At 51.6% G+C, this 13,927-nt stretch overlaps 1 protein-coding gene across 8 annotated transcripts in view; it reads left to right on the top strand.

Moving 5' to 3' along the window:
- TMCO3 (transmembrane and coiled-coil domains 3) overlaps positions 1–13,927 on the top strand; it is a 35,992-nt gene that overhangs the window by 922 nt on the left and 21,143 nt on the right. For 2 of the 8 annotated variants that reach the window (XM_045081252.1, XM_045081253.1), the window contains exons 2-7: positions 465–575; positions 4,771–5,291; positions 7,221–7,400; positions 8,783–8,974; positions 9,886–10,014; positions 13,186–13,278. In XM_045081252.1, the coding sequence (XP_044937187.1) occupies positions 4,848–5,291; positions 7,221–7,400; positions 8,783–8,974; positions 9,886–10,014; positions 13,186–13,278 (1,038 nt within the window). In that variant the 5' untranslated portion in view covers positions 465–575; positions 4,771–4,847. Of the gene's footprint in view, positions 1–464; positions 576–3,141; positions 3,273–3,925; positions 4,231–4,770; positions 5,292–7,220; positions 7,401–8,782; positions 8,975–9,885; positions 10,015–13,185; positions 13,279–13,927 lie in introns of those variants that run through there. The other 6 variants (XM_045081257.1, XM_045081258.1, XM_045081254.1 and 3 more) reach the window with 5 other exon arrangements.

Below are 13,927 nucleotides of genomic sequence, written 5' to 3'. Positions count from 1 at the left end.
GGCGAACGCGCCCTGGCGGCGGGTTTCCCTTCGCTGCCCGCCCGGGAACGCAGCCGCGGAGGTCACCGACGGCCGGAGGTGCTGCTCGGGAGGCCGTCCGTGCTGTCGGCCGAGCAGCGGCCTCCGCCGCCCCGTCCGTGGGCGCCCGGAGCTGCCGCCCGCGGACCCCGGCGGCTGCTGCCCTCGGGGAGTTGGGACCTTTCCCGTCCTGCGCGGCGCCTGGTCATGCTGCATCGGGAAGTGTCGCTGGTGTCGCAGGGTGACCCCGGGTGGCTCCGGCCCCGGTCTCAGGGTCCTGGGATCCAGCCGCGCGTCCGGCTCTCTGCTCGGCGGGGACCCTGCTGCCCTCCGTCTGCTGGCGACCTCCGTGGGGGGGGATAAATACGTGATGTCTAGAAGGAAAGAGAAGGGATTCTGATGATAAACTGCTCGCTACAAATGATCCTCGTGTTTTCCTCTTTCAGAAGAAGCCGAATGACCGCAGGGACCGGTCGACTGGACTCCCGCCTCCCCGCACTGCACTGCGCGCTCTGGGATCTCCTGCCTGTGGCTCCGGGCACCGCCTGTGGGACCAGGTCAGTACGCCCCGCGCTCAGGTCTCGGTTTCGGGGGGACTGGACGAGGCTGGCTCCTTTGCAGGGCTGTCACCCGGCTGGGGTGACCTCGGCCCGACAGTCAGCGGCCCCCTGTACTGCTGCGGTGAATGAACGAGATTCTCGGCTGTTTGATCAGGGAAATTGGAGAAGGTGGGTCCGGTAGGTCCAGAGGACGATGCGGCACCCTGCGCTGCATGTGAGCAGGAGGCTGGGAGGCAGAGCTCTGAGGTTCTCACGTTTCAGACCTCGGAGAACATTGAAGAGAATAGAGGAGCTCCCCTCCCCATCTGCCTCCCCAGCCCATTCCCCCGGGGGACTTGAGCAACCCCCAGCCTCTAGGGCTCTGTCTCACATCCATGTCTGAGGAAGTGGTCCCTCTAGTACCTGCGGTCCGTGGAGCCCAGAGTTAGGGGCGCGTGGGAGAAATCTTCAGCTCCGGTGACTCAGCTCTGACGAAGCCTGGTTTCAGACATCATGGTGCTTTGCTTTTGAGCTCTTCATCCAGTGAATGACGCAGCATTTACAAATTACTGAAGATTTTCAAGTGGATGCGAGTAAAGTGACTTTCATACGACAGTGAATTAAAGGCATCAGAAATACTTCTAAGCAGATTTATTGGAGAGAGAGTGGTGCCGGGGGAGCGACAAGGGGGAGGGAGGGAGAGAGTCTGAAGCAGACTCCCCGCCTAGCATGGTGCACACCAGGCTCCGCCCCACCACCCTGAGATCCTGACCTAAGCCAGAACCAAGAGTTGGATGCTGAACCACCCAGGCACCCCTAAAGATATTGGGAGTTTTTCTTGTTTTTGATTTTTTTGAGTGGGTTTACTGGTGAATCCCTTTGCCTTTTCATCCTAAATAAATAACTCCTTATTAAGTACTTGTGTTCTTGATCAAGTAATCTCGTGAATTTTAAGATAAGTTTTGGGAATCGTGTTCCGCATTCATCAAGCAAGCAAACCCATTAGAAATTTGGCTAGGCTGTGCAGATACATTGTAATTAAAGTTGAAATATGTATAAATGAAACCTTTGGGGGTGGGCCGTGTTCAAAGCACGGATTCTGGTGTTGCTCTGAACGAAAACTGGCCTTGTGTTTTACCGCAGCAGAGGCATCTTAAAAACCGTTGGCTCTGGTTTAGGATGTTTCCTGGTCGTGGATACATTTTCCTTGTTCTGCGGCATAAATGGTGATCATTAAACATGAGGAGGGTTTAGTGGGAAAGGGTAAGCCTCTACGTTCAATTCTTAGTTTTACTTTGAGATAAGTATTTTGAGAGAATATGCACAGTTCTAAGAACTGATACAGAGAAGTCCCCTAGGTCTTTCACCAGATATCCCCAGCGACAGCTCCTGACAAACCCTATGGTGCAAGTAGAGGGCGGCTTTGGTCCAATCCTCCCAGCGACACCCGCGTGTGCGCTCAGATCTGTGCGACTCTGTCACGCCTGGATTCCCGGGGCCACTGGCGCTGCCAAGACACAGACCATTTCCATCCACAGGGTCCCTCCGCCCCCTTCCCCGACCCCGGAGAGCCCCTGTCCGCTCTCCCCCTCCGCAGAGTGTCACTCCGCAGTGTTGTATAAAAGGAGTCATGAGGCCCGTGTGACAGGCTGTCCTCAACGCACTCTTGAGATCCACTGACTTTGGATCAGTGAATCAAGATACAGAAATTCTAGAACGCCTGGGGGGTTCGGTCGGGGAAGTGTCTGCCTTCGGCTCCCGTCATGATCTCAGGGTCGTGGGATCAAGCCCCGCTTTGGACTCCATGCTCCGTGAGGGGTCTGCTTGCCCCTCTTCTGTTCCCCCTGCTCGTGCGCCTGCATGTGCTCTCCCTCTCCCTCTCTCTCTCTCTCTCGGGTAAATAAATACAATCTTTTAAAAAAAGTATGGAAATTCTAGAAATTCATTTTAAAAACATAATAAATCCAAAGTGTATCTTTTATAATTTGAAGGTAGTATAATAAAACACTGGAGATAAAAATGTTGATTATTTACTCAAGAAAAAGCGTGTGGCAGTTTAGTAGTGCATAGGACTTGGTAGCCGCGTTTGAAGGTTAGATGAAATTGAATTTATGAAGAAGGAGTGATTTATGTTTTCGGAGTCTAAATAATTTCAGTTCCATGTTCATGATACAGATTTGTTTTGGTGGAAATACTGTATGACCACAACTAAAATTCTCCATGATTTCTCATAAAAATTAATAGCCCGTCCCGTGTCGTGGGGTAGAATCACGCTATTTAACCTCAGCAACTGGTCTGGGGAAGGAAGCAGAGATGAGCGAAGCGCGTCGGTCATGAACTGTGCGGCCGGTTATTTGCCTGCAGTTGGAATCCGTACAGGAATCGCCTTCTTAGATCTCTCAGGGAAAATGGGAAACACTGACGAGCTTTGGAAATCTCTCTCTTGGTTCTGAAAAACTCTGAAAAAGCATGCGCTTCTGAAGTAGTGATTGAATTCTTTCTGTCCCCTGGGACAATAGAAGCTTAGCCGTAAAATGAGTCATTGAAATGACAGATTAAGTACGTTGCTAGGCATTACTATGACTAATCACTTATTTACTTTTAAGGTGGTAACATTTACTTAAAGTTACATTAAAAGTGTAACCTAAAGTTGGGTGACTTAAGTGGCACGTTCTCGTGTGTCCTGCCTCGTTGGAAGGAAGTGAACTGTTGTAGGTACGTGATTCTTTATGTGACCTCGGGAGCTGAGGGATTCAAAAATGTATTGAAACTGAGAAGTTTCCTGACTTTCTGGCCAGAATATAATTTTTTTTGGTGACTTGATGGGCAGGTGTCCCTCCCGTCCTCCAGTAGTGGTGTTTTCGGGTCAGCCCTCACTGAACCCCCGGGGGGCTTGTTTTTGCAGAGCTCTTGTGCTGCTTTTTCAGAAGGTCTGTTGGGTCTCCACCTTGGCTTGGCGTTCCTTTCTTGGTATCGCCAGAATTTTCCCTCCAGAAACGTCACAGTCTCATTTTGGCTGCCTCTGATCTGTTTTGCCTGGGAAAGCAGATTACGCTAGTGAGCGGTGGGGTTCCCGGTGACACTGAGGTACAGCGGCGTGTTGGAGTCGGCAGATGCCCAGGAAGGGAGGCGACGGGCACGGGACGGAATGGCCCGTGGGATGCTGCTATGGACGATCCGTTCATACTTGTGCTTCGTTTTGTTTAAACTGCGAGGCTTGTGTAAAGGGCAGGTTTGGTTTGTTTTCTCTTCTGAACAAGCACTTGTGCCTGGTGATCTAGTCACCAGGTTTCAGTGGTTGCTTTTTAGGGCGTAGCTTGCTTGGCCTGTCTTGTGTTTGTTACTTTTTCCTCCTTTGTTCTCCGTTTTCCTACCTCCGAGGTGGTTTCTTCTTGGTGGTCTTGCTGACACTGCTTCTTGACCACTCGCTCCCCTGGAGGACACAGCCCTGCCCTCCTGGTGTAACCGGGAAGCACCGCCGCGGTACCCACTGCTGCCCACGGCACAGCCTGTGGTGAAACTTGCGCCTGTCACGGTCGGTCCTGTCTGTGCTTCCGTGGCCAGGATCAGTGCCCTCGGGGTGCCTGGGCACTTCCTCGGGAGAGGGAGAGAAGGAGCCTACGTTTGGATCATAGAGAATGTTTGAACATTTAGTAAAGCCGTATCGATCCAGGTGTGATGGTGTTTTGTGATTTTCTTTTTCTGCATTTGACATCTGTGACTTTGGAAATTCAGCAAAATATCTAATGATTTTGGTAAGAACACAGTATGCTGGAGTAAGCTAGCAGTAGCTCAGAGGGTTTCATTCAGAAATGTGGAGCGTGTTTCCTCCACGTGATTCACAGATCTGAGGTAGCGGAAGTTGATGGTATTTTCTGGCCTTTAATATGTGGACCCTCTTAAGTCGAGTTGGGTTTTGTGTTTTGCACACAGTAGATTTAGTAGGTATATGAAGCTAAGTTTTCTCTAAAAAGAAAAATTGCCTTAAATTTGGCATAACCTTGACTCCCAGTTCTTTACCAGGCGCCGTACTTGAGTGTTCAGTTCTGTTAGGTCCAGGTATAGTAGTTCAGGGATTACTGTTTATCTAGGCAAAGTAACCTCTTCAAAAAAGTGGTAGCTTTCTGGATGTAATTATTTAATACGTTTCACTCTGATCTCAGTGGGAATGAGTCGTTGTTCAACTATATGTGACAGTAAATCTCTTCTTCAGCTGAAAATGTGTGTGTAAAATGCAAGCTCACGTTGGCGGAGGCCTTGAGACCGTGCCCTGTCCTCTAAAACTGGACCATGAAGGTGCTGGAGGGAAATTACTTGTGGATGCTGCTTGCACTGCTCCGCTTGGCGGCCAGCGCTGCGGAACATGGACAGGTGGCGAAGCACGCCATCAAGTTACACCGAGGCCGGGGAGCCGCCAGCGCGCAGAGGAAGCAGTGGGTCCTGGACGGTTGCAGGAAGCTCTCCGGGCTTCTTCGCCAAAAGACTGTGGTTCTTAACAAACTGAAAAGTGCGATCAGAGCGGTGGAGAAAGACAGCAGCCTGTCAGATGAAGAGAAGCTGTTTCAGGTGCACACGTTCGAGATTTTCCAAAAAGAGCTGAACGAAAGTGAAAACTCAGTGTTCCAGGCGATCCACGGCCTGCAGAGAGCCCTGCAGGGGGACTACCGGGACGTCGTGAACATGAAGGAGAGCAGCAGGCAGCGCCTGGAGGCGCTGCGAGAGGCCGCCATCAAGGTCAGTGCGGCAGCTCTGAGCCGGGGGCAGGGCCAGCGGGGGTCCGGGGAGAGGGCGGTGGCTGCTCGGGCCCCTGTTCGCAGCAGAGCGTGTGCGGGAAGTGTCCCTTCCTTGTGGGGGACATCTTAGCACAGCTCCCTTTCAGGACTTCCAGCAGTTTGTTCTGGTGCTTTTCTCTGTTCTGGAAATTCCCAGGGGATTAAAACAGTGACTATAAACTGACGTGGAAGTAAGTAGATTTGGAACCACAGTCAACATTTTGAGTTTGACGGCAGTTCTTTTTAGTGTGAACGTTGGCTGTCTTTAGTATTATCTGCTGAAGGTTCAAATACTAAAGTTCGTTTTCAACAATATGTGCATTTGAAATCAGCATTTTGACGAAGTGTATTTTTTTTTAAGATTTTTTTTTTATTTATTTGACAGAGATCACAAGCAGACAGAGAGGCAGGCAGAGAGAGAGGAGGAAGCTGAGCAGAGAGCCCGATGTGGGACTCGATCCCAGGACCCTGAGATCATGACCTGAGCCGAAGGCAGCGGCTTAACCCACTGAGCCACCCAGGCGCCCCTTGACAAAGTGTATTTTTAAAACAAAGAGACGAAACCATTGCTGTGTGGGATGTGGTATTTCTGTCTGGTTTTTTTAGCCGTTATTCACGCTGTCTGTTATGTCAGACACTTTAATACTGATCTTCCTTGACTCATGATGGGGTTTTGTCCCAGTAAGCCCGTTGCAAGTTGAAAATACAGCAGGTCAGAAATGCATTTAAGTCACCGAACTGCCCAGAGCTGTGGCAGTGTTCCCTGACGTGAAGCCCACTCTACAGTGATGCGCTGAGCACGTCACGTGCTCTGTTGGGTTCTGTACTGAGCAGAAACGCACAGTGCTTGTTGTTGTGGCCGCTGTGCACCGTGTGGTGGCTGGCTGGTGGGCAGCTGTGGCCCCAGGCCATGGCCCAGCATCGTGAGAGAGGATCCCGCTGCCTGTGGGTAGCCCAGGAAAGATCACATCAGAATGCCAGGTGCGGTTTCTACTGAGCGTGCGTCACTCACACACCAAGAGGTCAGGAGTTTACGTCCAGCCATCCTAAGTCAGAGACCATTGGTATGTGAAATACTTCATTTTCATAGAAAGCGTGTGGTATTAACATGCAGTTCGAACAGCAGAGAGGGTACAGACTATTGAATTCTCTTTACCAACGGTCTAGTTGGTAGAAACACGGTAATGGGTAGATGGCTGAGTCAGGGTCAGGGTTTTCGGCCCCCTTGACGCAGGAGCATGTGTCTTTAGCGTGTTTGACTGTATGTTGGCAACAGACCTCGATGCTCTCATCTGAACGGATGCCACTGCCTTGCCAGTGGTCCAGGACCGCAGGTGTTTCTGGAGTGCGGCCGTCCGTCGGCGTGGCGTCTGCGGTAGAGTCTATCCAGTGAGGGGCTCTGCGTGAGTAGATGACCTTCAGAATTTACTCCAGGGCTGTAGCATGTTCGTTGGTGTGTCCATCACATCGCTTTCCCTGACATTTTGCTGAGCTCGTGACGTTCCAGTGATGTCGGGCGCTCGACCTTTTCTCACGGGCCGGAGCCACACACACGATTACGAGCAGATTTGGCAGCGAGAGCATGTTGGGTGGCGTTGGCCAGGCCAGGCACCCGGAGGGAAGTCCTGGCCTGGCCTATTTCTTTTTTTTTTTTTTAAGATTTTATTTATTTATTTGACAGACAGAGATCACAAGCAGGCAGAGAGGCAAGCAGAGAGAGAGGAGGAAGCAGGCTCCCCGCTGAGCAGAGAGCCCGATGCGGGGCTCGATCCCAGGACCCTGGGATCACGACCTGAGCCGAAGGCAGTGGCTTTAACCCACTGAGCCACCCAGGCGCCCCCTGGCCTGGCCTCTCTCTTAAACCCAGATTTCATTTCTCACCAACAAACAGGAGGAGACAGAGTATGTGGAACTTCTGGCAGCGGAAAAACATCAGGTCGAAGCTCTCAAAAACATGCAGCATCAGAACAGAAGCTTATCCATACTTGACGAAATCCTTGAGGATGTGAGAAAGGCCGCCGATCGCCTCGAGGAGGAAATAGAGGAACACGCTTTCGATGACAACAAGTCAGTGAGTAGCAGTCCAGGTCGCGGCCCTCTCCGCTCAGCTGCGTGCGGCTGAGTTTGCCGGCGCACCTGTCGCGGTGTGGACTGGAAGTGAAGACGGGACCCGAACACCTGCCGGGCTCAGAAGGAGACCGGTGTGTCACGTGGGAGTCCGCTAGATAACCCTTGACTTCGCCGTGCGTTTCTGTCAGTGCCCCACCAGTGGCTTGTCTCTGTCCCGCTTTTGCCTTCAGAGGGACTGGGACTCTGGTCTCAAGAAAGCTTGCGCTGGGACAGTCAGGTTCAGTGCAGATCTGCCCAGGGGAGCCGTCAAGTCCTTGTAGGAAGCGTATCCGACGCAGGCTCTCAGACATCTCGCTTGCTGTGACAGGTTGAGGATTCTCTGGGGAAAATGACATTAATGCCAAAAATTGGTTGTGAGTCCTGAGAAGGACGTTGAAAAGCGTGTGGTAGGAAAGCAGGTGGGAACCCCGCTCCGGGCGTGAGCATGGCGCAGGCCGCTCTCGGACATCGCCGGCCCTGGCAGGGAGGGGCGCGAGTGTCTTCTGGAGGGACGTCTTCCGTGTCCGGCCATCGGGCTGTCCCTGCCATGCCCCTCCAGTGCACTTCTGCCCCCGGCACCTTGGGTCTGTGCGACCCTGCAGACAAGGGCTCAGCCAGCACTTCCCCCATTTCAGAGGTCCGTCACGGGTTCCAGATTTTCGCCTTGGAGGGTCCCACAGCCCTTTCCTTGGGCTCCCAGAGCCCAGGAAAACAGTGTCTTTGCTGGGTGACGGTGGCACTGTGAAGGACGCAGCTGAGGAACAGCCAGGTGTTAGGGGTGAAGAGTGGATGCCACTTGCCCGCTCGCCGGGGCGGCTCCCTCCTCCCAGCCGGACGCTCTCCGAGCCCCCACGTCAGGGTTTACTGGGAGCCGCCCCGTGTGGGCCTGTGATGAGCTCAGTCTCTCGCTCCTTTCCCTCCTGCAGCCCTGTCCTGTGGGGATCTAGTGGCTTCCTAAAAATGACCCCACTGCCCTGAGCTAGGTGAGGCTACGGAGCACCCACGAGGTGCTCCTGTTTCTCCTCACACGTAGGAAATCACGTGGGTTGTGGGCACGGTCGTCCAGGAAGGGGGCTGAGCACCAAATGCCAGTTTGTTGGTACAGGTGTACCCTGAGTCAGGTAGAGCAGGTGTCTGGAAGCCGTAGAAACCCTAAACACTTGCAGCCTCAAATCATCTGTACTTGAAGTGATTTTCCGCACACGTGTTCACGAGCACGTGTCCGTGTTTCATCACACGACGGAATACTGGAGACGTTTCCTGTCACTTCTCTATGGAACTTTTGCTCTAAAAGTTGAGACCCTTTCCTTGTTTCCAGTGACACGGTGTTGATTATCCTCGCAGGTGAAAGGGGTCAATTTTGAGGCGGTGCTCAGAGTGGAGGAAGACGAGGCTAATCCCAAGCAGAACCTCACAAAGCGGGAAGCGGAGGATGACTTGGGCCTCAGCATGCTGATCGACTCCCAGAACAACCGGTACATCCTGACCAAACCCAGAGACGCCACCATCCCACGCGCAGATCACCACTTTCTGAAGGTCGTCTGTCTGTCTTCTCCCCTCTCACAACCCCACTCCTCCTTCCCGCTTCCTGGTGTTCCCGTGAAGTGCGACGGAGCTTTGTTTCCCGAGTGTCACCATAGGATGCACGACCTTCCTCCCCACAGAGACTTCACTGGCGTTCCATGTTTTCTGTGACTTGAAGCAGCTTCTCTTCATCTTTATTTTTTTCCCAAAAGAATAAGAGAATAAGGCATTTTAATATTTAAAATGAAAATTAATTTTTCTTTTGGGAATTTGGGAGTCTGTGAAGTCAGGAGCTACTCTGATGGGCTCCAGCTCGGCCCTGAGAGGGAGCATTGGGATGAGGCCTGGAGGCTTCGGCTCCGGCGCTGTGGGCGGCTTCGTGTAGACGTGGGTGCGGGGTGAGGTCCGGCTCCCCCAGAGGTGACAGGCATTGTAGACTGAGCTGGACTCACGTCTGTGCCCTCTGGGGCAGCCAGTGGGGTAAAGAAGAGACGGGATTATGGGAAGATCTGCAGCTGACAGTGCTGTGGGTGGACATCGCTGCTTGGGCTTGGACCAGCGAGGGTGACCGGTTAGGAGTGACTGGCGCAGTCTGCTCAGGGAAGGCTGTTGGGCTCCGGACACCCCGCTGGGTCTCCAGCGGCCTCGCAGGTGCCGGATCCGTGCTGCTCTTCAGGAGGATGGCAGCACCCACTGAGAGGAAGGTCCCTGACCCCCAAGGAGTGCTGGGAGTGGCTGACGCTGGGGTGGGGGGGCTCAAACCTGGAAAGTCCGCCCAGCTGTCACCTGCCTTCGCTGCCGCCAAGGGAGACTGGGAGGGGCCGGCTCCGCAGGGCGCCTGCTTTCTCGGCCGCCAGCCCCTTCTTGTCCTGCCCACCATTATCTCAAGTGTCTGTGTCTGTTTTTTGTTTCTTCCCCTCCAGGACATCGTTACCATAGGAATGCTGTCTTTACCTTGTGGCTGGCTGTGCACAACAATAGGGCTGCCTACGATGTTCGGTTATATCATTTGTGGTGTGCTTCTGGGGCCTTCGGGACTGAACAGTATTAAGGTAAGAGCAGAGTCTAACTGTGTAGTATCCTTTAACAGAACACCGAAGAAGCGTGGACTAAAGGGTTTTGACGTTTTGAACTTGAATTAATAAAGATAGCAGTTTCTTATCAACCATGTTGAAGAAGATGCTCTATAAAATAGTTTCATAAGAAATTTCTAAACCATAAGGAAGTAATTTTGTTTATTAGTGAATGGATGACTTGACTAGAGAAAAAATCCTGTTACAGGTCTTTAAATTTTATTAGTTTCAGAATTTGTGTCCAGTAATAGTATGAATTATATCATTCAGACACTGAAAACAACTCAAAATGCTGGATTCAATACGTAATTCAAATATTTGTACCATATGGTGAAGCTGGTAAAGTAGTGACAAATTAACAAGCCAAATGTGGGGTGTTGTGAGAGCCCCGGGAGACTGTGAGTGCTGGGGTAGAGGCGGCTGTTGCTGAGGCTGTAGCAGAGGCTGTGGCAGTAGAGGCTGTGAGCTTCAGCCTGTGTCGCCAGCACTCTGTGGACTCCCGAGTGTGCCGTCTAGATACACACAGTTCAGACAAAAGGAGCAGAGAATGCCCAGAAGGAGTGTCATGTGTCCCGCACAGAAGGAGCGTACGGGGTGGTAAGGAATGGGCAGAGCCCTCAGGAGGAGCACAGGGGCAGGCAGGCAGGGAGAGGTGTGGACACTCCACTAGTGGCCTGTCCCCTGCGGCTAATGGACACACCCTGCCGGGCAGGTGTGCTGCAGCTTCTCTAGACCAGACAACAGTAGAAGATGTGAAAAAAGTCCTCATCCCCAAGTAATCTTAACAGTGGGTCTCATTGGCAGGGAGATGGGGGCTGTGCTCGGGCTCAAAACCCAGGACCTTCATGGCAGGTACTCTCATGGCCTGGGCTCAGCGTGGCAGGGTGGCATGTGGGAAGAATGATTTTGAGTTTGTTTTTTTTTTTTTTTAAGATTTGTATATTAGAGGGGGCACCTGGGTGGCTCAGTGGGTTAAGCCTCTGCCTTCGGCTCAGGTCATGATTGCAGGGTCCTGGGATCGAGCCCCGCATCAGGCTCCCTGCTCAGTGGGGAGTCTGCTTCCCCTCGCCTCCGCCAGCCTCGCTGCCTTCTTGTGATGTTTCTCTCTCTCTGTCAAATAAATAAATAAAATCTTAAAAAAAAAAAGAGTTATGTATTAGAGAGGGCACCGTGGAGTGGGGGCGGCGGCAGGAGTAAAGCTGACTTTCCACTGAGTGCAAAGCCCGATCTGTGAGATCGTGACTAAGCCTAATGGTGACTTGAGCCAAAACCAAGAGTCGGACACTCCACTGACTGAGCCAGCCGGCGCCCCTGGAAAGAATGGTTTTAATTCAGTTTTCGGAATAGGGAATCTCCATGTGTTGGAGAACAAAATGGTGTGGGTAAAAAAAAAAAAAAATTATTTGTAGATGAAAAATCTCTTCCTGCCCTGGTCCTATCCCTCCCTCTCAGAGTTTTTACAAACGATAGCAAATACAGATGCATTTCTTTTAATGTTTTCTTCATAGCAAGGATTGCTTGTAAGACTTGAGCCTAAATAGTAAGTAAAGGCTAAGTAAAGGTGAAAACTACATTGGAAGCTACAAATGCTACAGTTCCTAACAAACGTGCTGTACTTTGGGAAACAGTGTCATTACAGTAGACCAGGGGGAAGACCCGGGGCGAACCAGTCAGAAGTGGGAGGCGGTTCACGGAAGAAGTGTGATGGTGCCGAGTATTTGTCTTTTAATAGTAGGAAGTTGATAAGCTTGTGCTCGTTATGGGTAGAAGAACAGGTTTAAGTGTGTTAATCTGAAGCCATAGGTCACAGCTTTGTTTTAAAAAGGGAGGAAAACGGGCGCCTGGGTGGCTCAGTGGGTTAAGCCGCTGCCTTCAGCTCAGGTCATGATCTCAGAGTCCTGGGATCGAGTCCCGCATCGGGCTCTCTGCTCAGCAGAGAGCCTGCTTCCCTCTCTCTCTCTCTCTGCCTGCCTCTCCATCTACTTGTGATTTCTCTCTGTCAAATAAATAAATAAAATCTTTAAAAAAAAATAAAATAAAATAAAAAAAATAAAAAATAAAAAGGGAGGAAAAGTAAAAGCAGTAAGGAAAAGCCAGAAGACGAAGGAGTGGGAGCAGAAATCAGTTACCACGATGAGTAGAAGTGAAACAGCTTCCCTACCGAAAGATACAAGTTTCTGGTGGTGTCAGGAAAAATGCACCATAAGCAGGATTCGGTGAAACTGAGTAAGAAAGTTGAAGAGAAAGCAGAGAGACGGCAGCGGGAGAGAGGGTGGGGCGCGTCCTGTCCGTGGCTGGCGGACGCGTGGTGTGCGCGTCCTTGCGCAGCGGCTCAGGGTGCGTGTAGACGCGGGGAGGCCTGTGCTTTGCTTTCAGACGTCTGGTTTGTGGCTCCACCGGCAACCACCGGTGTAAGGGATGTAGGTGGTGTCGAGTAGAGCAGGCAGGAAAACATTCTCGGCTACCATGTGTCGTCCTAGAAAGCTAATCGCAGATGGAAAACCAGAACAAACACGGAACACAGGAACACGATATCTCGAAACCTGTGGGACATGGCCAGCTGTGGCGCCCCGGGGAAAGTAAGGCCACGTAGTCGTGTGCAGAGGCGCGTGAGAGCAGGCCCTTGGGGCTCGGTGCCGCGCCACCCTCCAGGGAGAGCGCAGGCAGAAATGGAGAGAGCAGCAGCGGCTCCTGAGCCTGGAAACGGGATTCACGAGCCAGTTCTTAGGAAGAAAGATACGAGTCTTTCCCTAGTCGAGGAAATGGAAAAGAACAGTGCAGTCAGGAAGGTCAGGTCATCTCGGGCGTGGACCACACTCAAAGTCGGTTTAAAACACGTGCTGTGTGGGGCACCTGGGTGGCTCAGTGGGTTAAAGCCTCTTCGGCTCAGGTCATGATCTCAGGGTCCTGGGATTGAGCCCCACATCAGGCTCTCTGCTCAGCCAGGAGCCTGCTTCCCCCTCTCTCTCTGCCTGCTTGTGATCTTTCTCTCTCTGTCAAATAAATAAAATCTTAAAAAAATAAAAATAAAAAACACCCTGTGCTTTGTAGGGATGGTCCCACTGGCTATGTTAGCATCAGCTTATTCTATGACACATACTTCCCATGTGAAATACATCAGATTGTGTGGTTTTACCATTGTGTTTGCAGTCTGTTGTGCAGGTGGAGACCTTGGGAGAGGTCGGTGTGTTCTTTACTCTGTTCCTCGTTGGCCTGGAGTTCTCCCCGGAAAGGCTGAGAAAGGTAATGGCTTCATCAGGCTGTGACGTTGCCCCCAATTTAATCCTCGTACGGTTTCAGTTTGTTGCCTTTCAGTGTGGGTTCATGATTGGGTTAGCACATTAAACTCTTTTTTAGAGACTTATTTTATTTTGACACACAGAGAGAAAGGTCACAAGCAGGGGAGCAGCCCAGGGAGAGGGAGAAGCAGGCTGAGCAGAGAGCCCGAGAGGGGGCTGGATCCCAGGACCCTGCGATCCTGACCCAAGCCGAAGGCAGATGCTTGACTAACTGATTCACCTGGGCACTCCTGAAATTAAACATTTTAGGGTAGGTTTTAGTTTGATACTATTCAGAAAGATAAAAAATGCTAGAAGAGGTGAAAATTAAATGCATAAAAATTAGCTTCTGTGGGGCACCTGGGTGGCTCAGTGGGTTAAAGCCTCTGCCTTCGGCTCAGGTCATGATCTCAGGGTCCTGGGATCGAGCCCCGCATTGGACTCTCTGCTCAGCAGGGAGCCTGCTTCCTCCTCTCTCTCTGCCTGCCTCTGCCTACTTGTGATCTCTGTTTGTCAAATAAAGAAATAAAATCTTAAAAAAAAATTAGCTTCCGTTTGGCTGATTTCATAAACAGCCTGAGAAGTGACGTGTTTGAGATCACATAATGGGGTCC

The sequence above is a fragment of the Mustela putorius genome, unplaced genomic scaffold (assembly GCF_011764305.1).
Source record: "Mustela putorius furo isolate JIRA1106 unplaced genomic scaffold, ASM1176430v1.1 tig00000551_pilon_pilon_pilon, whole genome shotgun sequence".
Taxonomy (NCBI): Eukaryota; Metazoa; Chordata; class Mammalia; order Carnivora; family Mustelidae; genus Mustela; species Mustela putorius.
The sequence above is the reverse complement of the archived record's forward strand: the minus strand, read 5'-3'. Positions and strand labels throughout refer to the sequence as shown.